Raw genomic sequence first — 26,357 nt, 5'->3', positions numbered from 1 at the left:
TAAATATCCTAGAGATTCTGCTGCTGTGTTGGATCCAGATAGCTGTTTCAAAATTTTCATCTTCTCCCTTCTCCTTGCCCTCTGCCTGCCCCTCAGCAGCACCTGGAGCCAGCAGGCACATCCCTCAACAATTTTGCTAGAAGGTTTTACCACAGGTTAAAGCCTGTGGATTGGAAAGAGAAAGATATTATCCCTTGGTTACAGCAGAACAAGTCATTCTCTTTAAACCTGGAGCATGCTCTCATTTTCCAGGCTGGAAGCTGCCTTTGCAGAGTGCAGGGGCTGATGCAGCTGTCACCAGCACTGGGGAAACACCTTTCAATAAGCAAGGTGCAAGACAACCAAATGAAGATGAATCCTGAGCCTAAGTGTTAGTATTGCTGTTTCTACCTCACACCATGCTTAGCTGTTGCAAAATTATTATCCAGTGTGGAGATCAGAGACTTTTACAAGTGGATCCTTAGGCAGGGTTGTGGCTTAGGAAAGGACAGTGTTTTATACCAGGCACGTTTCATAATGCTGACAAGCAAGCCTTTCTTCTGTCCTTCCAGCCTTTCAGTGAACACTGTAGAGTGCTACACTCCAGCACAACAGATTCCCCAGGAATACCCTGTGAGGGTGGGAATCGACAAAGCTGTCCGAGCCGCCAGTGGCCATTTCACCTACAGAGAAGACCCTGTGGTCTTAAAAATTCATCCAGCCAAGTCCTTCCTTAGGTGAGTAGAAAATTCTTACAGCAATAAGAGAAGTAATGAATGGAAGAAGAAAGGCTATGCTGCGCAGCAATCTATCAAAAGAAATTGCATTCTTATCTCTATCTGCCATGCCAATTGCTTCTATTATGGTGCAGTTGCAGAGGGCAGATCATTTCCTTTCAGAGGTGAAGGAGGAGGGGGAAGGGCACCTCTTTTCTTTATGTCATTTACCTCCCAGCTGCTGCTGGGCATACTTGTGATGTCCTGCTCAGATACCTACTGTACAACTAAGTGTGTCTCCTGTACTGCATCTGGACATTACACTGATGAGTGAGGAAAATCATTTCATGTGACAACTCACTGGTACTCAGGAGAGCAAATGGGTTTTAAAACAGTCTAAATCCAGTGCTACATAAATATTATGAATATATATGTATGGTAGTATGTGTGTGTGTTTAAGTGACATATTTATGGTCTCAGTAGCTCTAATCCAAGCCATCTGCTTCTGCCAGAAAAATGTCAGCAGTAAAAAAAGACACCTTTTTCAGCAGCGCTGAAAGCAGGAAGTTAACAAATGCTAAGTGCAAGTACAGGCCCTCTTTTAAAATGTGTGCATTTGTTTTATAGCCTGCCATACCATACCACAATTTTTAGAATGACTTTTCTTTTCTTGTATTTGATTAGTTGTTGTAGCAAGTGTAAAATTTGTTTCCCAGGAAAGTATTCGTCACAGGTTCTGCACTTTGGCCCCAACAACCCCATGCAGCGCTATAGGCTGGGGACTGAGTGGCTGGAGAGCAGCCAGGAGGAAAGGGGCCTGGAGGTACTGGTAGATAGTAGCTGAAGATGAGCCAGCAGTGTGCCCAGGTGGGCAAGAGAGCCAATGGCATCCTGGCCTGCATCAGGAACAGTGTAGCCAGTAGGACAAGGGAGGTTATTCTGCCCCTGTACTCAGCACTGGTCAGGCCACACCTTGAGTACTGTGTCCAGTTCTGGGCCCCTCAATTCAAGAGAGATGTTGAGGTGCTGGAATGTGTCCAGAGAAGGGCAATGAAGCTGGTGAGGGGCCTGGAACATAAACCCTATGAGGAGAGGCTGAGGGAGCTGGGGGTGTGCAGCCTGGAGAAGAGGAGGCTCAGGGGTGATCTTATTACTGTCTACAACTACCTGAAGGGACATTGTAGCCAGGTGGGGGTTGGCCTCTTCTGCCAGGCAACCAGCAACAGAAGAAGGGGACACAGTCTCAAGTTGTGCCAGGGTAGGTATAGGCTGGATGTTAGGAGGAAGTTCTTCCCAGAGAGAGTGATTGGCATTGGAATGGGCTGCCCAGGGAGGTGGTGGAGGCACCGTCCCTGGAGGTCTTCAAGGAAAGACTGGATGAGGCACTTAGTGCCATGGTCTAGTTGACTGGCTAGGGCTGGGTGCTAGGTTGGACTGGATGATCTTGGAGGTCTCTTCCAACCTGGTTGATTCTATGATTCTATGATTCACTGCTCAGAGCTGTGTATTTGCATTCACTCTTTATATCCCTAATTCTGCTTTTATGTTGTCATTTGCTCTAAGATATAATTTGTAATTAAGATTACCACAGCAGATGCATCATTATCCTGCTCATGGGGTTTTAATTTTTTTTTTCCTAGTGGTGGAAGTACAATCACAGCTCAGGGAATCAACTTGAACTCAGTGTGCTTTCCTCAGATGGTGATTACTGTACCTAAACTGGGAATGAACTTCTCTGTGGTGAGTCAGTCTCAGAGAAAACGATCTGTTATCTTCTCTTCTTGTGGTGAATGGCAGAGAATTTTCATTCAAAACACTTTGATCTTTGCCTTACGTTTTAGTATTTTATTGCATGTGCTGTTTCCAGTACACACAAAACACAACAAAAACTTGAAATTAAGCTGGTGGTAGAACAGCAGTTTTCCAGGAACAGCTTCCAAAGAAATAAGGCTTTCACAGTGTCCTATAACAAGACCCTCATACTGCAATTTAACAATGCAAAGCCAGTGACTAAATACAGAACAATGCAATACAGGTGACTCAGATTTGCATGGCAACTTCAGGTGTTACTGTGATAAGTAGGAAGCATATTTGAATAATGACTGTGGATATAAAAGGAAAATGAAGCAAGTGCTAAAGAAAGACAAAATAAATACCTAAAAGCAAAAGTAAGTGTTATTTGGAAGAATTTCTGATTGCCAAATCTCCTGTTGAGGCAAATATTTCCTAACTTAACTAAGGTCAGCAACTAACTGTTAAGAGACTTTGGCCTTCTGCAGTTGGGTACTTCTACATGAACAGAGGGTCAGTCCTGGATCAGAACCTTCTGTTGTAACCTGAGTTGATAATATGCACTGTTTAAATCTAAATAAAGTGGTCAGATATGACCATGCAATTGACTTTCATTTTTGTAAGGCAAATATTACATTTATTGGCTAGTTGTACTGAAATTATTTCCTATAAGCTTTTGCCTACACATTTTGCACCTCTGACACCTTCTGTGTGGCCTGTTCAGCCTAACTGAAGCTAAACTGGCCTAGACTCTTTATGACATGCTACATTACTGCTTATATTCTCATCCTATTTCTAATGATCATCATACTAATGATCATCATTACAATTCTAAGTATCAGACCTAGGTTTGCTCAAAGCATGTTAAATGGTATGTCTGCAAATTTGCAATCTTTTATAGCTCCAAGGTCATAATATTCTTCATGATCCTAATTTGTATAACACTGTGAGTGTTGGGACCTGAATTTCAGTTGGATGTAATCACGGCTTGGAATTTAATGAGTTCAATTTTTAATCTGAGCATCAGTGCCCCTGCAAAGAAGCATGGTGTTCAATGTTACCAAAGAATGAACTTACCCATTAGTCAGAAACCAAAATATTTCAGTGAAAGCAACCAAACTCAACATTTATTAGATTTTTATGTGGGAATGGTTACTTCTAAGCAAAAATTATTTCCAAAGAAAATATTATTGCTGAAATCAGCTCTTTAGATTCTGCTTTATGTGGATTTGAGCAAACTTATTTTCATTCACTTGCTTTCTGTGCTTGCATGCGAGAATATGCAATATTGCATCTCTTCAGGGCATGATGCTGCATATCTTGTGTGCCAGATACTTTGGACTTTCTCAGAATTTGAACAGATTGGAAAGGAAATGAAGTTTTAATTTACTTAATCCACTGTCCAAAAGTGACCAGCAACTTCACTGTGGAGTTTACTATCTCCCCCAAATATGAGGTGCAACATTTCCTTCTTTGCTGCTATCCTACCTCCAGATATGCTATTGAAAAAAAGACATGGATATGGTTGGAGTTCTCTCTCTTTTTCTTGTCATGTGTTGCAGTGTGCTTGATATTGTATTCCTAGGCTTTTGAAAAGCCTTTGATACAGTTCCCCACAAAATTCTTGTAGACAAATTGGTTGCTCGTGGCTTGGATGAGCACACTGTCTCCTGGATAAAGCACTGGCTGAGTAGGAGGGCCCAGAGAGTGGTGGTCAAGGGAGTTAAATCCAACTGGTGTCCAGTCACTAGTGGTGTTCCTCAGGGATCTGTGTCGGGACCACTTCTTTTTAACATCTTTATTGATGACCTTGATTCAGGCATAGAGAGTGCCAGCAGTAAGTTTGCAGATGACACCAAGTTAGGTGGCAGTGTTGATTTGAATGAGGTTAGAAAGGCTCTTCAGAGGGACGTGGATAGGCTAGATCAATGGGCCAGCTTTAATGGGATGAGTTTCAACAAGGCCAAATGCCACTTGGGTCACAACAACCCCAAGCAACGCTACAGGCCTGGGGCAGTGTGGCTGGAGAGCTGCCTGGCAGAAAGGAACCTGCAGATTGTAATAGACAGGCAGCTGCATATGAGCCAGCAGTGTGCCCAGGCAGCCAAGAAGGCCAATGGCATCCTGATTTGTATTTAAAATGCTGTGTCCAGCAGGAGCAGGGAGGTGACTGTCCCTTTGTACTCAGCTTTAGTGATGTCACACCTCGAGTATTGTGTTAGTTTTGGGCACTAGAGTATAGGAGAGATGTGGAGATGCTGGAGTGTGTCCAAAGGAGGGTGACAAAGCTGCTGAAGGGCCTGGAGGATGAATCTTGTGAGGAGCAACTGAGGGAGCTGGGGATGGTTAGGTTGAAAAAGAGGAGGCTGAGGGGAGACCTCACTGCTGTCTGCAGCTACCCAAAGGGACATTGTGGAGAGGCTGCTGCTGGTCTCTTCTCACAGGTAACTGGAGACAGAACAAGGGGCAATGGCCTCAAGGCTGGGTAGGTTTGGACTGGACATTAGGAAAAATTTTTTTCACAGAGAGTGGTCAGGCATTGGAATGAGCTGCCCAGGGAGGTGGTGGAGTCACCCAGCCTGCATGTGTTTAAGGGTCATTTGGTTGTAGTGCTTAGGGTAGGGCTATGGTTTAAGGATACTCTTGCAGAGTAGGGTTCTAGGTTGGACTTGGTGATCCTGAGGGTCTTTTCCAACCTGGATGTTTCTGTGATTCTGTACTAGTTGCTACTGCTGATCTCTAAGAGTCTGCTCCAGCATAAAAGCACACAAAAGGTGGAACACAACCTCAATCCAGAGTCTTTGATACTTTCCAAGCAATATATTTTGCTCTATGGAAATTAGAGGCTTCTGGCATTCAGTGGCTTTCCCTGTCTCTGTGTCAGCCTAGCTCTGCTTGCCATTTGTTCTGCCACTGACTGCAGAACCATAGAATGATCTGGGTTGGAAGCGACCTCCAAAGGTCACCCAGTCCAACTCTCCTGTAGTCAGCAGGGACACCTGCAACCAGAGCAGGTTACCCAGACCCCTGTCAAGCCCAACCCTGGATATTTTCAGGGATGGGGCCTCAGCTACTTCCTTGGGCAACCTGTTGCAGTGTTCCACCACGCTCATGGTCTACAATTCCTTCTTATAAACCCCAAGTGCTTGGCTGAATGTGTCATTTCTTGCTGCCATAATGGGTTGTGAGCTCATTTAACACCTGCTGAGATCTGTTTCCTCATCAAGAAATGGGATGCACACACACAACAAGTTTCAGAGTATGTGTAGCTTGTTGCCTGAACAAGATGCAGGGAAAAGCAGTGAGAAAATAAGCCTTGCTGAATGCTCAGCTAATAACCCCCCCCAGTTTTGTGCAAACATGTTTAATGATTACCTCAAGCTTATTTCTCGAGGAAGAATATTAGTTCTCAGGGAGAAGGGGAAGAATCATAAGTGGCAAAACAAGATTGCACTGTGTAGCTGAGGAAATTGCTGGCATAGGATGCCTATGGCTACAGCCTGCCCAATCCTGCACTGAAGATTCCAGTGAGCAGTATGCCAAAACTCCAAACTTTCATCCTGTCCTTGCAAAAATAAACAATGACAAGAAAATATTTGCAGCAGGAGCTATTTGCAAAGCACTATAACCAGAATAGACTAAACCCAGACAAATAATATAATGCAAACCAAAATGATCAAGAAGTCCTAGAGCTGAGGTTATATATTTTTGCTTCCTTAGTCTGGGAGAGGAGAGCTAACTGATTGTTATTTAAGGCCTTTTTCTTTCAGTTTTCTCTCACCAGCCCTATAGAATCATAGAATCAACCAGGTTGGAAGAGACCTCCAAGATCATTCAGTCCAACCTATCACTCAGCCCTACCCAATCAACTAGACCAAGTGCCTCATCCAGTCTTTTCTTGAACACCTCCAGGGACAGTGCCTCCACCACCTCCCTGGGCAGCCCATTCCAATGCCAATCACTCTCTGTGGGAAGAACTTCCTCCTAACATCCAGCCTGTGCCTCCCCCAACACAACTTGAGACTGTGTCCCCTTGTTCTGTTGCTGGTTGCCTGGGAGAAGAGACTGAGCCCAACCTGGATAGAACCTCCCTTCAGGTAGTTGTAGACAGTAATAAGATCACACCTGAGCCTCCTCCTCTCCAGGCTAAACACCCCCAGCTCCCTCAGCCTCTCCTCATAGGGTTTGTGTTCCAGGCCCCTCACCAGCTTTGTTGCCCTTCTCTGGACACCTTCCAGCACCTCAACATCTCTCTTATATTGAGGGGCCCAGAACTGGACACAGCAGTCAAGGTGTGGCCTGACCAGTGCTGAGTACAGGGGAAGAATAACCTCCCTTGTCCTACTGGCCACACTCTTCTCCAAGAAGCTTCTTTTGTCAGCATTCAGAAGTTCTAGCTCTTGGGAAATCCAAAGCCAGCACTGAAACACATCCCAAAGCATCAAAGGAAAGTACAGCTTGGAGAGACCACAAAGGCCTAGCCTGGTCTGGACTTCCCTGCTGCAGGACCAAATGTACCAACCACTGCCTGACAGATATTTGTCTAGGTTGTTATTAAAGCTGCTTTTGAAAGACATTTCACAACCTTGCTTAAACAAGCTTTGGGGAAAGCTGCTCTACCTGCTTACCTAGTGGTTTGGAAAGATTTCTTTCTAATAATTAACCCAAATCCTAGCTGCTGATTTGGCTTGTTTAACCCTCAGTGGACACAAACAGATTAGCAGCCTGTCATGATAGTTTTACAGATTTGCTTTTCTCTTCTCTAGTTAAAACAAACTGCTCCAAATTCTCCTGATAAATGTGGTTTCCTAGAGCTCTGCTCGTGCTTTCTGCCACCTCACAAACCCTCTGTCATCTGTCTAAAACTGTTGGTGCCCTATTTAAAAGAGCTTTCACCTTTTCCTGCCAGCTGACTGTCCCCAGACCCTTAATTCACTCCCTCAGGCTTAATTGTGGCCTAAAGCCCTGACAGAGTCCTTGTATGAGTGGAGGGTCAGTTTCCTAAGCAGCAGGAGCTGTTGGGGATGCTCTGCATCCCAAAGCCTCAGGGAACCAAGCCAGCTGACACAGCCTGGGGCATTTGCTCTTCTCTGTCTGCTTCTTTTCATCCCGGTGGAAGAAGCAGTACAACTGCTAAAAGTTTCTGCAACAACTCCTTGTAAGAAATGGAGTTTGACTGAGATTCAAAAAGTTGGGGGGGGGGGGGGGGGGGCAGTGTGCCAGCCCCAAATGGAAGAAGCATTTAAGTTGAGCTTTTCAGCTTTCGTGTTTGAAGTTCAGCATTTCTGAAACCTTTTCTTCTGTAAGGCAAAAATACCTTGCTTCAGCACAAACGTGAATTGTCATTCATATTTATTGAGGTTTCCTTTAAATTATTCAACACTGGATCACACTAGTTGTATTTATATTGCCTTCTGTGGTAGCACTATCAAAATCATGTAGTTTGCCTTCTTTGAAGTTGGTGTTTCAAAGAGTGAAAAAAATGTTCTAGTGTTATTGAATCCTATGTTTCAGCACTTTGCATGTGTCTCTCTTTAGTTTCTGTTCCATGAGTTCTCTTGACCATTTGTTTTGACTAGGGAAAAAAATACTAATTTAGACAGTGCTGCATGAATTCCTAACAGCTTCAGACACTGTGTGAGGATGCACAAACTCTTTCATTTCTACTCAAGTCCAGTTCCTGCGTGAGCTACACGAGGAGGGAAGCTGCTTGTTCCTCCCTTTCACTCTCTTCTAACCTCTGCTACAAGTTGTGCTAGATGGTTCTTCTCTTTCTGAAGCACTTGAGGCCAATATTTTCTCTTTGAAAGCCTATACTTTACATTGATTCCCCAAGAGCAGCCAAGTGATAATCTGGGGATCTTTTTCTGTGACATTTTTCATATTCCCTCTATTAACCAATTTGGATATATATTCCCACTGCTTCTCTTCAAACCATGAGTGCCCCAAGATATGCCAAGTTGCAAAATTAGGGAGAACTACCCTGTCATGCATGACCTTCAACAACTGGTCCCATAGCTATGTAGATCATCTCTGTCCACAGATATCTAATTAATTCTTCAGTAAGTAGTCTATTGACTGATCCTTAGCATTTCTTAATTGCTCCCACTAGATGCCATTTCCTGCTGTATTACAGGAGCATTTTAAAATACCCTGAATTTCTTTCACTGCTTACAAGCCCATAAAGAATCTGTACTCATAGTAGTCACCAAAATACTCAGAATTCACCTGCAAAAGTTTGTTTTAAATCTATTAAATAGTGATAGAAGAAATTCCCTAGAAACTGTGGATGGTGAGTGTGTGATTTTTGAAGATATTCCTGACTACCTATCTGAAGACACTTCAGGATTTGATTCTCTATCTCTGTTGATTCAGAAGCTCAGCAAATAATTTCCTTCACAAAGAGGAATCTTTGGCCCTTTTCTATGTTGAATCTGCATCTCATGCATGTCTCCTGCTGAGGAAAGAGTGCAGCAGGGGCTTGACAGGGAAAACCCTGCACTGTAAAATCTCCAAGGTGCAAGGGATGTGGTGCTCCCAAGCCCACCAAGTATTGGTCATGTTGTGCAAAGAGCTGGCTTTCAGTCCTAAGAGTAAGAAAGGCTTTACTCTACCTTCTGGTACAATGATCTGATAGACTAGAAGTATCATCTCCCATGTCTTCATCAACTAGAATTAAAATGCCACTGAGCCATTATGGCCATTCATTGTACTGCCTGAAACGGCAGGAAAAAGCAGTGAGTTCTCTGAAGAATCTTCATGATATCCTGCTTGAGTTCACTGTTCAGTTTCTCACCTACACAGAAAAGCTTTCTGAGTGGGCTTTCCTCAAGTTGGACCTGGATTCTCATCTCTTTCTATTGAGAAATCATCCCTTGGCAAATAGAGTTGGAGAGTCTCCCAGTCTGTCTTTAACTTCATTCATCTTTTGTTCCTCACTGGAACTCCAAAAGTTTACTTTTTTATGAAAGGATAAATTGGCCTTTTTCTCCCTTCTGACTGCTACAGATCCTGCAATACACACCCAACTGCCCCTTTCTTAACTGGGTCAGCTGCTGGGAGACCTCTGGAGCTCAGGGATCCTCCCTTATACTTTTCTTGTTGTTCTGTCAGATGAAAAAAAAAATTGAATTGGCCACTGAAGTTCAGATTCTGTAGGTCAGGTTTGAATTAATTGCCTCAAGGGTCATATTTTACAAATGAAACAAGAATACATACCTTTAAGTCATGAGTCATATGCATTGTGTAATGGATTATTATTCCCTTCGGGGTATAGTGTTTACTTATGCTTGTGAAATGCTCCATAACTTTTACATCTTTTCTTTCTTATTATCTTCAGATGTATAGTCACAGGAGGAAGGTAGACTTAGCTTTTAAAGTGAATGTACTTTAAATCCTAATTAAATAAAAGTTAAAGGTGCTGGGTGATAGGCAGTACCTTAACTGAGAAGGCAATAGATTGAATTAGGGTTTTTTTTCTTATAGATCCTCAATCCAATATTTCTTGAAAACTAAACCATCATATTCTTCAATTGCTAAAACCAATTTCAAGGTAAAAATGTCATGTCAAATCATGTACCAATAAGGGCATCGCAAATAAGATTTCTCTTGACCTTACCAATCAGTCACATTGCATCCCCTCCAAAGAGTATTATTAGATTTTTATCATTTTCTGAAAGCTTCTCTTCAGAGACCAGCCTGATAAAGTAAAGTATTCAATTCTAATAGATAGCCACAAACAAAGTTACAAATACCACTGCTATTCATTTAAGGGATATCACTACTCTGCAGTAGATAAAAAGTCTAATGAATTTACATTAATAAAAAATATAATGATTACCTGGGGCATACTTGGGTTTATAATTATATATATATATATATCAGTAATCCCTTTTTAGAAGGGACACAACATGATAGATATCTTTACAAATATTCATACATCATGGAAAAGCATGGCTTGATCACCTATTATGCTAATGATTCATTTTATTATTACCATACTGATCCAAACTAATTTCCAGATCCAAGTGATATAACAAAGCCTGAGATTTAGTCAATGAGATATTCAGAAGAGAAAGAAGAGTCTAATACTGAGTCTACAACTACCTGAGGGGTGGTTGTGGCCAGGAGGAGGTTGCTCTCTTCTCTCAGGTGGCCAGCACCAGAACAAGAGGACACAGCCTCAGGCTGCGCCAGGGGAGATTTAGGCTGGAGGTGAGGAGAAAGTTCTTCACTGAGAGAGTCATTGGACACTGGAATGGGCTGCCCGGGGAGGTGGTGGAGTCGCCGTCAGTGGAGCTGTTCAAGGCAGGATTGGACGTGGCACTTGGTGCCATGGTCTAGCCTTGAGCTCTGTGGTAAAGGGTTGGACTTGATGATCTGTGAGGTCTCTTCCAACCTTGGTGATACTGTGATACTGTGATACTGTGATACTGTAAGGAAACTGAGGAAAATTCTGCCTTGGCTTGTGTCCCATGAATTACCTTGTGGTCATGGAGGATGCACAGATATTTCTGAACTTGTGCTAGGAATCTAAATGGGCTGTCAGTGACATGAATACAAGTTCCATCAGCATCACCGAGAGCCGCACCAAGACGTTTAACTAGGAGTGCCAAACTCACAGCTCGCAGACATGTAACCCATGTCACGGAGCTGTAAAACCCTAACACTCAGTTTCAGAGCCTAGAAAATGTTTCCCTTGGCAGATTCAGGATTTCACAATGTTATGCACAGCAACATGAGTTCCTGTGGTGATAAGAAAAAGAGCTGATTTGTAAATTGCTAATTCAATCCCACTTTTCAAGCTAACGCGAGTATGTAACCGATACAGCTTGAACACTTATGTCACTGATTTGAAACAGCAAAATTATATGGCATTAATTTAGCCTGTTAGAGGCAAATAGAAGCTAATTGCACAGCTCCTTCAGGCAGCATTTTATAATGACAACTGACTTAATTTGAAAAACAGAAAAAAAAAAGAAAAAATTCTTCAGATGTGCAAAGGTATCCGACAGGGCTGTTGGTTTTCCAGGGAGATTGCTTGTAGAACAAATATGTCATACTGGGGCATGTGTCAGCCACTCTACCTGTATTTCTTTAAAGGTAAATAAATAAATAAAACCTCTGCTGTCAGACACAGTGTACAGGCAACTACTTACAGAAGGTTTATACAGTTGAAAGAGAAATGCTTCGGTGGAACTGAAACAACTCTTTTTTTGCCAGAAGTCCTTCAACCATATCCATGGTAGGCAGCATGAAAGGGAGGCACAGAGAAGGGACTGTAAGATGCTACCCAGCACCCACCCTGTCTCTCATCGATGCTTGTAGATATGCTGTTGACATTATAATCAAATTAGTCATGTAGAAACTCTCACAGTCAAGAGAGAGAGGCTGACCCTTCTAGAGCACTGCTAATCTAATTAAAGCTGTTGTCTAAAATGAATCCCTTGCATCCCACCCTAGGTGAGCCTCTTTCCCCCTGTTGACTATAAAGGCAATTTAGACAACTAACTTCAGTGAGAGTGTCTGGATGCAGCTTGGATGAATCCCATCTGCAAGAATTCATGTTAGACCCTGCAAACGGCCTAAACTCAGCTTCAAATCAGGCTGCCAGTAAATCTTGTCTGTAGAGAGAAGCACCAGGCCAGGCATTTCACACTGGATTATACCCTTATAACAGAAAGCATGCTCTGGCAGGTCATCTGCATTGTGGCATGCACCAGCATCTTCCCCCTGCCCAGGAACCACTTCCAGAGCAGGCCTTCGTGAGGAATGACAAAGTGAGGATCAAGTGTGGCTTCATTCCCACCATCAGGCACCTTCTGTGCTACAGTGAGGGACAAACATCTTACTTCTGCTGGTTTGAGATAGAGTGTGAGGCACATCCCACAGTAAACATACCCAGGAGGGACATGCATGGCACTTGGGTATCTAAGCACCTCATTCTGCACAACTATGGCCTTAATCATACATTTTCAGAAGGAAGATACTCTGAGTTTTTGTGGCCCAGAGTCTCACAGTGGCTTCAGCTTCAATGCATTTCACAGAGCCCCTAGTACCTTTCTGGAAACACAGCGACTTAGCTACACCGTGGGTAAAGAGTGCTTTGCTTCTGTTTTCTGCCCTTTCAGTCAGATTCATTGCCCCTGTTTTTACCTTCTCCTCTAGTCCCTTGCTCTTGCTTTAGCAGGAAAAAAGGAAGAGAAATCTGTGTGGCAGTGACTCTGACACAGTCTGAGTAAGCTGAATTATGGCTGCTCAGTACATCAGGCTAGCCTCCTGATGGTGCTTGGCTTTGGAAATAATTTTCCATTAATTATCTGCAAAATATTTACTTTAAAAATGCTGTGAACAATCGGGTCAGGAAGCTTGTTTATTTGAACATTTCCTCAACAAGAGTGCAAACACCATTGACATGAAGTTTTTATGCTTTTCTCCCAGCTCCAACTGAACGCTGCCTAGCACCGATCAGGGTTTTGCTTTGGTTAAAGAAGAACGAGGCTCCTGGTGTTTGTTTTTTCAATATATGTGTATTGTTAAGAGCAGTTGCATTCATCAGTGACTTCCTATGCACGTACTTACAGCAATTACCTCTTTCTTTCTTTCTTTCTTTCTTTCTTATAGGCGTGTACCCACCGCTCCAGCTCAGAGATAATCTGCTGTACAACTCCTTCACTCAAAGCCTTCAATCTGCAACCCCCCTTTGTAACCAAAGTGTTCTTTGTTTTTGATGGTGTCAGTTCTTTGTACTTTGATTTCGACTACGTAAATAATCCTGTGTTTAAGCATTTTGAAAAGCCGGTGTTCATCTCAAGAGGCAACCAAAATATTCTGGAAATTAAGGTAAGAAATCTTGATCTAAGTTTTTCAATTATTCACAAGTGCACATCAGCAATGTAGCGTGGAACAGACGTTTTGATGAAATAAAGGAAGCCCCAAGGAGGCAAAGGCAGAGAGAGCAGCGTGTTCAGTACTGCGTTCACCCAAGCCCCCAGCTGTCACAAATTAAAAGATGCAGAGTTGAAAACAAAGATGTATACCAGGTTGCTTGCTGGTATCAAGTGCGTAGGGGTGGGCAAGAGGCTTTTCTTGCCCTTGTGGGAGGACTGCACTGCAACAGCTTCTGATTGTGATGAATTGCGTCACCAGTTCAGGATTAAGCGTGGCCATCAGCCCAGAACCTGAAGCGTGTGGTCTTTGTGCAAGTCTCAGCTCTCAACTGTCACATGGTTTTGTGTCCTTTCTTACAAAAGACATGGAGTTGTCTTTAGAAAGTGAACAAGCAGCTCTGGCTCTCTAGAGCTGAGGGAAACTGGCCTACACACAAAATCACTCATGAGGATCAGTCACCACTGTAGCCTAAATATTTATGGATCCATGAAAAATGCAAAGTTGATGCTGAGTGCCTCTACAAAGAGCACTGAGAATAGCCTACACGGCACTGAGAAACATCTCTTAGGAATGTGAGGCCCTTACAGGCACTGGCTGCTCTCTACTACAATGTTGTAGAGGAAGTTAAATGCCTTTTGTGGCAGTCCAGTTCCTTGATATCTAGTGCTTTTCTGAGTTAGAGTATCAAAGAGAAAGAGTATAAATACAAGTATTGCTACTTTGAAATGAATTATTATGGCAATGTATTATTATGTACATGAGATTTATATAGAATAGCTATAATTTATATAGAATACAATCCCTAAAAATGCTTTATGGAAGAGAACCTATCTTAGTGCTGTGGTCAGCTCTTTGCGTAGCTCCTCCGTAGCTCTGGAAGCCAAAAGTCTTTTCCTCTATGGCAGTCATGACATTTTGAAACCCTGAGGGAGGTCTTTAACTCCAAATGGTCCAGGGGACAGCATCTGAGCTGCAGAAAATCAGAGAAAGTTACTTCAGAGCCTCTGTCAGCCATGCTGGGTTCCAGTCAAACTCTTGACATTGATCTGTCTCCACAAGGCGTCTTGGGAAAAACACAAAGAACAATCAATCTGATTTTTTTCCCCCCAGTTTTTCTGCTTGAAGCTTGTAGCTATACAATCATCACTTCCTCAATGCAGAGCAATTCTCCTCTTGGTTATAGAAAAACACTGGAAAGACAGAGAGCTGGGAATATATAGCTGCTGCATGGCTCAGTGCTTCTGTGCAGTAACAGCAGTGTTTTCCAGTATTTTCCGGGTCATGCATATCAACGGTCTTTGTAGTCTAACCCCCTTGCTCAGAGCAGAGCTAAGTGAAAAAATAGGTCAGGTTGCCTATGGCCTTGCCTAGATGGTTTCTGAAGATCTCCAAGAATAGGGATTTTACAGCTTTAAAGCACTCATCTCCCCTAGCCTCGCATTGTGTATCCTGGGCCTTAGCTCCCTTCCTAGCTCAGTGGCCCTCTGCTGTATTTATCCCATTTGTCAGGATCTCTCTCATCTGCCAGGTTCAAAATTTGACACAATTCTCCAGATGTGGTCTCACAAGTACTGGCTTTGCTGCTGCTAAAATATGCCTTGAGCTTTTGTCACTACAGAGGCACACTGTTGTCTCACTTCACCTCGTGGTCCATGAGGACTACAAGTCCTTTTCTGTAACTGTCTTCCTATGCTGCTGTTGCCGGCCTGCCCTAGTGCATGGGATTATTCCAACCTAGGTGCAGGACTTTGCATCCATTCTTGTTGAATGTATGAGCTTCCTGCTGGCTCATTCCTCCCACAGAGTCACTCTGGGGAGTGATTGTGTCCTCCAGTATTTCAGTCATGCTCCTAAATCTGATATAATCTGAAAGAATACTGTTCAGGTTGTTGATAAAGATTTTAAGCAGAACTGGTCCCAGTACCAGCCATTGAGTAATGCCACTTCTAACCTTTATGCTGATGGCTAGTCTGTTTTCCACCCACCTCAATCACAGAAACATTCAGGTAGGAAAAGACCTTCAGGGTCACCAAACTGTGATAACCCTACTCTACAAGGTTCACCCCTAAACCATATCCCCAAGCACCACATCCAAATGACTTTTAAACACATCCAGGATTGATGACTCAGCCACATCCCAGGGCAGCCCATTCCACTGATCACTCTTTCTGTGACCATCCATCCAGTCCTATCATCCCCTTGAAAACCTTGCTAAAATCAAGATAAACATTGTCCAGTGATCACTCTTCATCTAGAGAATCAGTCATCTCTTCATAGAAGGCAGTCAGACTGTTCAGGCAAAATCTGCTATTAGGAACCTATGCTGTCTAGTCCCAATTGTGTACTTCTCCTTCCTCTGCCTGGAAAAGCTTCCGTGAGGACTTGCTCCAAAATATTCCCAGGGACTAAGATTAAAAAAATAGTTATGTTTTTTAATCTCCTCATCCTTTTACTTACAGACCTTTTATTCTCTTTAAGGAGAAGTCCCAAGTGCTACTGAGTTCTGGGAAGAATCCATTCACATGAGAAAGGCTGGCTGAGGACTGTTCCACTGACAACTGACCAATGTCACAATTCTGTCATACTGATGTCCCCTGTAGTCATGGCATCCAAAGTAGATGTCTACCTAAATCTAATGCTGTTGTTATTTCCTGGCAACCAGCTGGAGAATAACATTGTGAACGCTGGTCTCCTAGAACAAAAGATGAACAAGCACCAGTTTAACATCTCCCTCTAAATAGAATTAGTTATACTGGGATGCTTCTATCAAAACAGCGAGGCGACTTTCAGCAACTATAGTCGGGAGCCAAAAGATCATTACAAGCCATATTGGCAACACTTTCCTCTCGCCCCATACCCACATTCAAAGATACACACAAGTTTACATGCCTCATGGTCATATTTTGTGTGGTAATTAAGCAAACTCAGCATGAAATTAAATGGCAGCTTGCTTCAGTGAACAGTCTGTTCTACCAAACCAAAGTTCTTTTATCTTTTTCTTAATTAGTTTCAGAGGGGAGGAGGGAACTTTTATCAGAAGTTTTTCAGTCAGACTAATCCAGTGTGACATTTGGCTTTCATCAAATGACAGTGGGTACCAATTGAAAGGTTCTGTTTGGTTTCCCCCGATGACTATAAGATGTTCTTGTAAGAAAATGTTACACACAAGGAAATGTTAAGTCCTCTATCTACAACACAGTCAGGGCGCTGTGTGCCAGGAATGCCAGCCTTTCTTGTTTTCAGTGCCAGCCCTTTTGTCTTCCACACTACCAAGCCTCTTAAGGTCCCACATCATCACTGTCTTCCTCTGCCAAGTATGTGGCTCTTTGAAGTCTCTCATTGCCCACCATGTTCCAGTCAGAGGGGTCATGGCAGAGTGGCTTGAAGCACTTCTTTCCTTCAGCACCATGAAGACACCACTTCAGAAGTGCTTCCATGTCCTGCCAGCATGGCAGCCTCTCAGAGCAGGAGCACTGTTGGGGTGACCAAAACCTGAGTCTGCTGAGGAGGAGAAAGTTCTTCACTGAGAGAGTCATTGGACACTGGAATGGGCTGCCCAGGGAGATGGTGGAGTCGCCGTCTCTGGAACTGTTCAAGGCAGGATTGGACGTGACACTTGGTGCCATGGTCTAGCCTTGAGCTCTGTGGTAACAGGTTGGACTTGATGATCTATGAGGTCTCTTCCAACCTTGGTGATACTGTGATACTGTGTGATACTGTGACAGAGTTCAGTTGATGCCTCCTGCAGGAGCCATTGACCCAGACCTGCAAGCTGGCCTGCTGACATCCCAGTATGCCCCAGCTGTGAAAAAAAAAACAACAAAGTGAGAAAGAAACAGCTTCTCACCTCAATCTGCCCAGAGCTCTGGCCTGGTCTGGTTTGTGTTTGTGCACCAAGCTGGTGCAGGAACTCTGTGCATGCTTCCAGAGGAGGCCTAGGAACTGGCTGCTAGGTGACTAAAAGTGTATTTATAAATACAAATCTTCCACTAGAGAAATAAGTAGCACAATTGTCATTTCACATGGCACAGCTGAGATCTTGGCTGCCCGCTGGCACATTTGTCCTAAAATTCAGAGTAGGACAAGGCTTAATAAGTTGCCTGCTCTATTCCTAGACCAGTGCAACACATTCTTTATGAGATAATCTTAAGGAGCTCTTCTTGTCTTTTCATAGGTCACTCTATAAATTGCATAGAAAATGATGTTTCTCTCAGTGTCTAGTCCATGAGAGTGCAATTATTTCTGTGCAAGGTGAAGTGGAATTTCTGTAGGTGCAGTAACCTCTCATTCTTCCTAAGTCAACCTGCTGTGATGAGGAACCTCAAAAATTCTTCTGATACCAGTCTCAACATTTTCATGTCTTGGTTTGTAGTCTTTCTACTGCTTCTAAATTTTCATCCAGGTTATTCCCATCTCTCTACACTTGTGAAGTGCTCGATCTGTCAGACTTGTTTGCAACAGCTACTCATTCCAGCAACAAGTTTTTCCAGCTTGCATGCAAAGGCATTGCTCAGCAAGAAGGGGGTAATACACATTTTAAAATAGGAAATACTGTTTCCCAGCTCTCACAGGAGCCAGTGTCCTCCTTTTCTTACAAGCATAGGCACATTCTGAGAAGTGGTTCTGAGAAGAGCAAAACCACTGCTCAAAGAGTTTTGAAGCTCTTATATATTGAGATACTATACTGAATATATTTGAAACTATAATATATTGTTGATAACATAATGGTAATAAGTAAAAGCTTATTTTGTAACTGGATAAGGACCACCTTATCAGTATGCTTTTTTTTTATTTTCCCTTTGGATAAGTGTCAGTTTTGGTGGAGGAAAAAAATGGTAAGATTTGATGTAGAAGAAAAAGAGGCCATTTGTCCACACTTTCCAAGATAATGTATTTATCCTCAAGATGGAAAACACATCATTCTATGAAAGACCTGAACAGGAATGACTCACTATCTGCAGCAAGTCTCCATACCAATAAGCAATCAGTCACATGTTCATTGAATATTTACTTAATTAACAGCAAACAGGATGGCTCCAAAGTAGACAGAAGATAGAGTGCTAGACAGACCTATTTTGGCCAGCAGTAAAAACCACTTACCTGGGATATAACTTTGCCAGTCAAAACAGAACATTAAGCTAGCTTTCCTATATGGTTATTAATTTTCTAACCAAGGTTCATCCTGATTCTGCAACAGACCAAAACCATATTACAAAGTGAGATACTTCTCAGAATCCCTCAGAATGGGGGTATACAAAGTCTCATATTAGTGTCAGCCATGGTGCCTTCCTCCCTCCTTGTGAAAAACTCCCATATCCAGCCAACATAAATAGCCTGCACTATTGTTACTCCTCATCCTCCCTTTTTAGTCACACTTAATATGACTGCTCTTTCATCTTAAGATGGGCTGTACACAGGATAGGGCAACTTCTTAAATACTGAGGCACTGCTGATCCTGAACTTGACCTTTGGACACTACTATCACAATTCCAAAAGGAATAATATTCCACGTGAGTCCAAGATGTAAAAGTGGGTTTTCTGAGTAGGGAGCACACTTTGTATGCTGTCATCTGTAACAATGGTTGGTTGTTTTTTTTTTTGTCTGCATAATGTGATTTTAACAGATCTGTGCTTTTTTTTTTTGTTATTATAATTAATTAGTTATTTCTGAAAGCTTCACTTCTGCTACCATAACCACTTGCAAAACAAAATGCTTGAAATGCCTTTATTTTGTGGGTAATATAATGCAATTTTGTACAAGCAACAGAGTCACCATAATGCATCCTTTCTTGTGTAAATTATGCACAACTCTAAACAGGACCCACAAGATTTATCCCCTGGACATTTTTAGAAGTCTATGTGGGCTGTGTGAATATTAGTGACAGCAGATATTATCCATGGACTTTATCATCTCCCTCTGGCCTGTCTGTCAAACTCTTATTTACATGATAAAACCCAATACATGCATATCGACAGGGAAAGTAAATTTGCATTAGTCATTTATTTCACAATTGTTTTTCCATTAAAAACATTTTCCAAAGTAATAAAAGGATTCCTTAACTTTTATGAGATGATTGTCTAATATGAAATTGATTTTTTTTTCCAAGGGAAATTATATTGATTCAGAAGCTGTTAAAGGAGAGGTGCTAAAAGTCGGAAACAAAAGCTGTGAAAACCTTCTCCTGCAGTCAGAATCAATTCTGTGTACGGTTCCCAGTGATCTCCTGAAATCCAACAGTGAGTTAAATATAGAGGTAAGGCACCTACACCACACATGATATATTAATGCCATTTTTATTGTCATTCCAAATATCACTATTGAACCTATAATGTTTAAACTTAATCCTAAGAAGACTGTGTTTACAAAGATATTTCTATTCCCGTTTGTTTGTATTTCTATTCCTGTTTTATTGTCATTCCCAATATCATTATTGAACCTATAATGTTTAAACTTAATCCTAAGACTGTGTTTACAAAGATATTTCTATTCCTGTTTTATTGTCATTCCCAATATCACTATTGAACCTATAATGTTTAAACTTAATCCTAAGAAGACTGTGTTTACAAAGATATTTCTATTCCTGTTTGTTTGTACTTCTAATCCTGTTTTATTGTCATTCCCAATATCACTACTGAACCTATAATGTTTAAACTTAATCCTAAGACTGTGTTTACAAAGATATTTCTATTCCTGCTTGTTTGTATTTCTATTCCTGTTTTATTGTCATTCCCAATATCACTACTGAACCTATAATGTTTAAACTTAATCCTAAGACTGTGTTTACAAAGATATTTCTATTCCTGCTTGTTTGTATTTCTATTCCTGTTTTATTGTCATTCCCAATATCACTATTGAACCTATAATGTTTAAACTTAATCCTAAGACTGTGTTTACAAAGATATTTCTATTCCTGTTTTATTGTCATTCCCAATATCACTATTGAACCTATAATGTTTAAACTTAATCCTAAGACTGTGTTTACAAAGATATTTCTATTCCTGTTTGTTTAGGATGGAAATTCAAATAGTATTGACTATCTGAAAAGAAATATTCTCATCATGGTTGTCATTACCTGCTTGCACAGAGACTTTCTGGAGCCTTAGGCACAAAGTAGAATCTAAACTAAGCAGAGAAATAAAATTATAGTTATTCATCCAAGCACAAGAGAAAACCTGGGGAAGAACAGGAAGCTATGATGGAGTAGGTTAACTTTGGAGCTCACAAACCCTATTTTCAGCAAAATATTCAGCTGCAGTCAAGGGGAACAGATACCTTCCAAATAAGTTTTTTGTCTGCTTTTTATAATTTCATGTCAATTCTCCTTGTTAGAAGCAAACACCACAAATGTTTGAGTTTCACTGTGGTTCTAAAGGTGATCTACCTAGAGTCGTTCAGCGTTCTACTGCAAATGAAAATTGTAGACAGTTTTGACCTACTGATTCATAGAATAAGACACAGCTCTTTCAGAATTTTCATATATATTTAAAGATTTTTTTAAAAATCACTGTGGAATAAGTCTTCCTTTAAACTATGAAATTTGCCAATCATGGACTCTGATTCATTAAAAACAGTGGAGACTTTGCTAGTCATGTAAGTGTGATTAGGATCAAAGCCTGTGTAAGCTGCTTGGAGCATGCACCATCTACTTTTTTCTGTCTTTATGGCATTCATCTCAGTAGGATCCTGGGCCATGTCAGACCGTAAGCTAAGCAAGGAGTAAAAATTTGCTTTATTATTATGGCTGCTGGATGAGGGAAAGGCTGTTTATGTTTTATTCCTAGACTTTTGAAAAGCCTTTGATACATTCTTGTAGACAAATTGGCTGCTCATGGCTTGGATGAGCACACTGTCTCCTGGATAAAGCACTGGCTGAGCAGGAGGGCCCAGAGAGTGGTGGTCAAGGGAGTTAAATCCAGTTGGTGTCCAGTCACTAGTGGTGTTCCTCAGGGATCTGTGTCGGGACCACTTCTTTTTAACATCTTTATTGATGACCTTGATTCGGGCATAGAGAGTGCCAGCAGTAAGTTTGCAGATGACACCAAGTTAGGTGGCAGTGTTGATTTGAATGAGGTTAGAAAGGCTCTTCAGAGGGACATGGATAGGCTAGATCAATGGGCCAGCTTTAATGAGATGAGTTTCAACAAGACCAAATGCCACCTGGGTCACAACAACCCCAAGCAACGCTACAGGCCTGGGGCAGTGTGGCTGGAGAGCTGCCTGGCAGAAAGGAACCTGCAGATTGTAACAGACAGGCAGCTGCATATGAGCCAGCAGTGTGCCCAGGCAGCCAAGAAGGCCAATGGCATCCTGATTTGTATTTAAAATGCTGTGTCCAGCAGGAGCAGGGAGGTGACTGTCCCTTTGTACTCAGCTTTAGTGAGGCCACACCTGGAGTATTGTGTTAGTTTTGGGCACCAGAGTATAGGAGAGATGTGGAGGTGCTGGAGTGTGTCCAAAGGAGGGTGACAAAGCTGCTGAAGGGCCTGGAGGATGACTCTTGTGAGGAGCGACTGAGGGAGCTGGGGATGGTCAGGTTGAAAATGAGGAGGCTGTGGGGAGACCTCACTGCTGTCTGCAGCTACCCAAAGGGACACTGTGGAGAGGCTGCTGCTGGTCTCTTCTCACAGGTAACTGGAGACAGAACAAGGGGCAATGGCCTCAAGGCTGGGTAGGTTTGGACTGGACATTAGGAAAAAGTTTTTTCACAGAGCGAGTGGTCAGGCACTGGAATGAGCTGCCCAGGGAGGTGGTGGAGTCACCCACCCTGTATGTGTTTAAGGGTCATTTGGTTGTAGTGCTTAGGGTAGGGCTATGGTTTAAGGTGACTCTTGTAGAGTAGGGTTTTAGGTTGGACTTGGTGATCCTGAGGGTCTTTTCCAACCTGGATGTTTCTGTGATTCTGTGAAATGCTAATTAATTTTAATATTAATTTATTTTGAAAAGTACAAGTTAAATTTCTTAGCTCTATCAGGCAAACTAAAAAATCAGATGCAGCTCTCCTATTAGTGCATCCACTTCCCAGACCTCTGAAAGCCTTGTTACATGTACATGTAGTACCTGTGCACATGCTACAGCCTGTAGCTGTTCACATTTTTACCCACGCAACTGGGACTGGCACTGCATGCAATCAGTTCTGCTATGCAATATTTCCTCAACTTCTAGGGAACAGATATGCATGGCATGTATTTCATGCATGGAAAAGAACACAACATAAAGGGGTTAAATAAGGTTTCTGCTTATTTACTGGCAAGGTGCCTCAGAAATTGCAGTCTGCCCAGCGAAGAAGAACATTTTCTCTTTTGACGGGCAAATCCATCATTACAGTACCCAGAGGAATGAATTCCACAGGAGGAAGAGAAAAGATGGCCAAATGCATTCCAACTGACTGAGCTAGTGCCACGTGACCTAAACCAGTTTTTCCTTGTTAGCTGCTTGGTGTCTGTTTGGTCGTTGATTTTTGGGGTTGGGGTTTTTTGTTTGTTTGTTTTGTTCTGTTTTGCCTCTTTAAACTACCAAGAAGCTGGAAGCTGGCAAGGAGCTAAAATGCAGGCACGCTGTCAACAGCAAGAGAGTTTGATGTTACAGCACATCTATGCCAGAAGGACACATATTAAAGACATTTGGGTTGGGGTTTTTTTTTGTTTTTTTAACAAACATCTCAGCCCATGTATCCATAAGCCCAGACATTTGAGTAAAAGTATGAATTCAGCATTTTGAGTTAACATCTGGTAGCACTGGAACCCTGCTATCTGGAGTGTGTGTGAGGGCGTGCTGTATGTGTGGTGTAGCACACACATAGCTGTGTCACTACCAGAGCTCTTGAGGGTGTGTATTGGATTATAAAAGCATAGATCTGCTTTTACATACAGCCACATCACAATTCCTCCACTCCCAGTGTCTTATCACAGCACAGCATCACAAAATCAAGATTTAATGCACATGGGACATAGCAGCTCATACTTTAGAACCAATAATCTACTTCTTACTTGCCTTAAAATCACCACACTATTTACCTTAGTACTAATCATCTCATTCTTACTTGTCTTAAAATTATCATACTTTTTTTTCTTTCTGTTTTGTTTTTTTCCAGTGGAAACAAGAAGTTCTGTCAACAGTGATCGGAAAAGTGCTGATCCGGCAAGATCAAAATTTCACAGGCCTAATTGCTGGAGTTGTTTCAACATCAGTGTTAATTTTTATCTTTGTGGTGTTTTTCCTCTGGAGAAGGAAGAATAAACAAATTAAAGGTCTATCATAGTCCATTCTATCAAATAATTCCATTATTATGTCTTAGATTTTAAAACCTCGCTTGTTTTGCTTATCTGCCATGCGATGCCCTGTTGTAACCTGCCAGCAAAGGTTTCACAATCAAGTCCTCCAATGTTTAATTGCATTTCAGTCCTTGGCACTTGCCTCAGGTGGGTGAAGGGCCACACTGTTTCTAAAAGAGAGAATTCCAGAGGAACTGGACGCTATTTGGAAAATTCTTCCTCAGTCAGCCTTGAAAGAGAGGATGAGTAAATTACATGCATGGAATCACAAATACTTCAGCTTCATTCACTTGCCTTTTAGTCCTCCCAGACATGCCTAAGTCATGCAAGACACAAAGCACTGCAATGTGGTCTCCTGCTCACCCAATTCAGGGATTTGGTCAGAGAGTGCATCCTCTCTGGCCACCATGTCTGTGTTTCCTTCCAGTGGGAACCACTACACTACAGACAGAGAGAGGGTGCAGGGAGCTAGTGTATAACCAGGTAGTGTTCAGATGCAGTACTACAGTGGGACCATGAAAATAGCCTCAGAAGCTTCAAAGTCTCTTTGATCTTCCAGTGTGGCCAAGAGCAAGGCTGTCACACAAGTTACAGTAAATCTTGTGCTGTTTGAATAGCTCGAGTTCAGGTCCTGCACACATCTGCCTCAGCAACAACCCAACTCCCTTCCCAGCAAAACATAACAGCTAAATAGAAGTAAAAATCTAAATGTATGTTGGCAGGTAGCAGTCATGAGAGTTTTCTAACACTTCTTTCTCTTCCTGCTTCAGATTTGGGAAGTGAACTAGTGCGCTATGATGGCAGAGTGCACACTCCTCACCTGGACAGGCTGGTGAGTGCAAGGAGTGTAAGTCCAACAACAGAAATGGTTTCAAGCGAATCTGTAGACTACAGATCAACTTTTCTAGAAGGTATGCCTCTATTATAAAGCTGCACAGGTAGTATTTTATACATCTTGCTTTGGATATGTCTTCAGATCAATATCTAAATTTCAGCTTCTCATTGGTTTCTCTGTGTCTGCATTGTTTGGGACTTTCACGTGTCCACAGGCTTGCTATTCGATGTGAACTTCTCAGATACTTCCCCAGATTAAAGTGCAAAGGATTTTTCTTTTTATTCAGGCTGGAGAAATACATAAGGCTCTCTGTAATTATGCCACACAATTTATTAAGAGCTGGGGGATGTTGTGATATTGTGTTATCTTGAGGTCCATCACATCTCTCTCAGCCTCTCTCTCAAAAAAAAAAAGTGTTTTTAAGGATAGCATTGAGCGGTTGTAGGTTTAGAGTGTCTCAGTAACTTCAAACAGTCATTATATATCAGTTCTGTCAGCCCAGGAAGATTTGTCTGGTCATGCCCCTCCTATAAAATGTCACATTGTGTATGATACAGAAATGCTGATTTTAAAAATGAAGCAATGGGATGTGAGAGCTGTGACAAAATGAGTGGAATTCCAAGTGGGCTGATATGCCAGTCTTAGAAAACATGCTGTTCATTTTCAGGACTGTGGGCAATAGAGAAGAATGAGCTTATGCTGAATACATTTTTGTGCCTTAAACACCATTTTAGAGTGGGTATTCTCCAGAAGAGTATTCTACTACATCTACCATATCACTTTAAGCTGTACATGTCCTTTAGGACATGTGAAGATTCTGTGATCACCATTGAAGAGTCTTTTAGTATTAGGAGTTACCATATTATGATATTTGAGATATCACAGCTATTTGTTAGCCTTGTACTATTTCTGGTGCTGCTATATATAACTTAACATAAATCACCCCAAATCCTTATTCCACCTTTGTAATCCCTAGTCGTGGAGCTGTATGAAAGCCAGGCCCATTCCTAGCTTCCTTTATGATTCTTTAATTGCTGCCGCCAGCTTGCACAGGAAGTTTCTTGATTGAAGCATTCCCAAAGGAAAAGGAAAGCCTGTTCCAGAGGTTAGAAGGGAAAGTGGTACACAAGACATAAGGAAGCAAAGATCCTTCATGGAAGGTAAACCTGCAGTGCTCCAGGGACCACTGTGCACTGGCAAAGCACAGGCAAGAGCACACCCAGGAAGAAGGTGTGTTCATTAATGTTCCTCAAGGAATGTTTACATCAATTACTGTCAAAGAGTAAAATGAGATGAACTTTAGAAACCATGCAGATTTACATCTAGCAGCTGTACAAATTCTCTTGCAGCCATGGCCAGAGTATTTTGCTCAGATTATTAAATAGGTATTTGCCTTCAGTAACATAAATGTGGCTTTGCACATGTCGAGAGTCTGTATTTTTGCTTCTTGGGAAAGTAGGTAGCACTGAGTTTTTCTCAGCACTATGAGTAAGACTGGCATTACATAAAAATTTCCCAGTTTTTATGCTTATATAAAGCATGTCTGTACAACATCTCTTATGTTTTTTATGCTCTGTGATATCTGGTAATTTCTGTTGTTACATTTATTCTCTTTTTTTTAATTTATTTGTTTTTGACCCTGGGCTAAATTTTGCTCATTGACTCCACTGGAATCCTTCCAAACTGAAATTAGTGTAAATTAAACTTAGTTAATTGATTTTCTTACCAAAAAAAAAAATACACAAAAAAAACTTCTAAACAAAAACAATTTAAAATCCCTGTTGACAAAAATAGTTTTCTCAAATAAATGATCCCTGACTGACTGAAACATTTTAATTTCTGCTATTTTAAATCATCTGGCTCATGTTATTTTC

General features: G+C 41.8%; 1 protein-coding gene across 2 annotated transcripts in view; it reads left to right on the top strand.

The window, feature by feature from the left end:
* Nucleotides 1-26,357, top strand: part of MET (MET proto-oncogene, receptor tyrosine kinase) — a 102,065-nt gene that overhangs the window by 63,391 nt on the left and 12,317 nt on the right. For both annotated transcript variants that reach the window (XM_064142080.1, XM_064142079.1), the window contains exons 9-14: nt 552-716; nt 2,336-2,435; nt 13,110-13,328; nt 19,484-19,630; nt 23,468-23,624; nt 24,419-24,559. In XM_064142080.1, coding sequence (XP_063998150.1) covers nt 552-716; nt 2,336-2,435; nt 13,110-13,328; nt 19,484-19,630; nt 23,468-23,624; nt 24,419-24,559 — 929 coding nt within the window. The remainder of the gene's footprint in view (nt 1-551; nt 717-2,335; nt 2,436-13,109; nt 13,329-19,483; nt 19,631-23,467; nt 23,625-24,418; nt 24,560-26,357) is intronic.

This window comes from Pogoniulus pusillus, chromosome 4, assembly GCF_015220805.1.
Source record: "Pogoniulus pusillus isolate bPogPus1 chromosome 4, bPogPus1.pri, whole genome shotgun sequence".
NCBI classification, from domain to species: Eukaryota; Metazoa; Chordata; class Aves; order Piciformes; family Lybiidae; genus Pogoniulus; species Pogoniulus pusillus.
The sequence above is the reverse complement of the archived record's forward strand: the minus strand, read 5'-3'. Positions and strand labels throughout refer to the sequence as shown.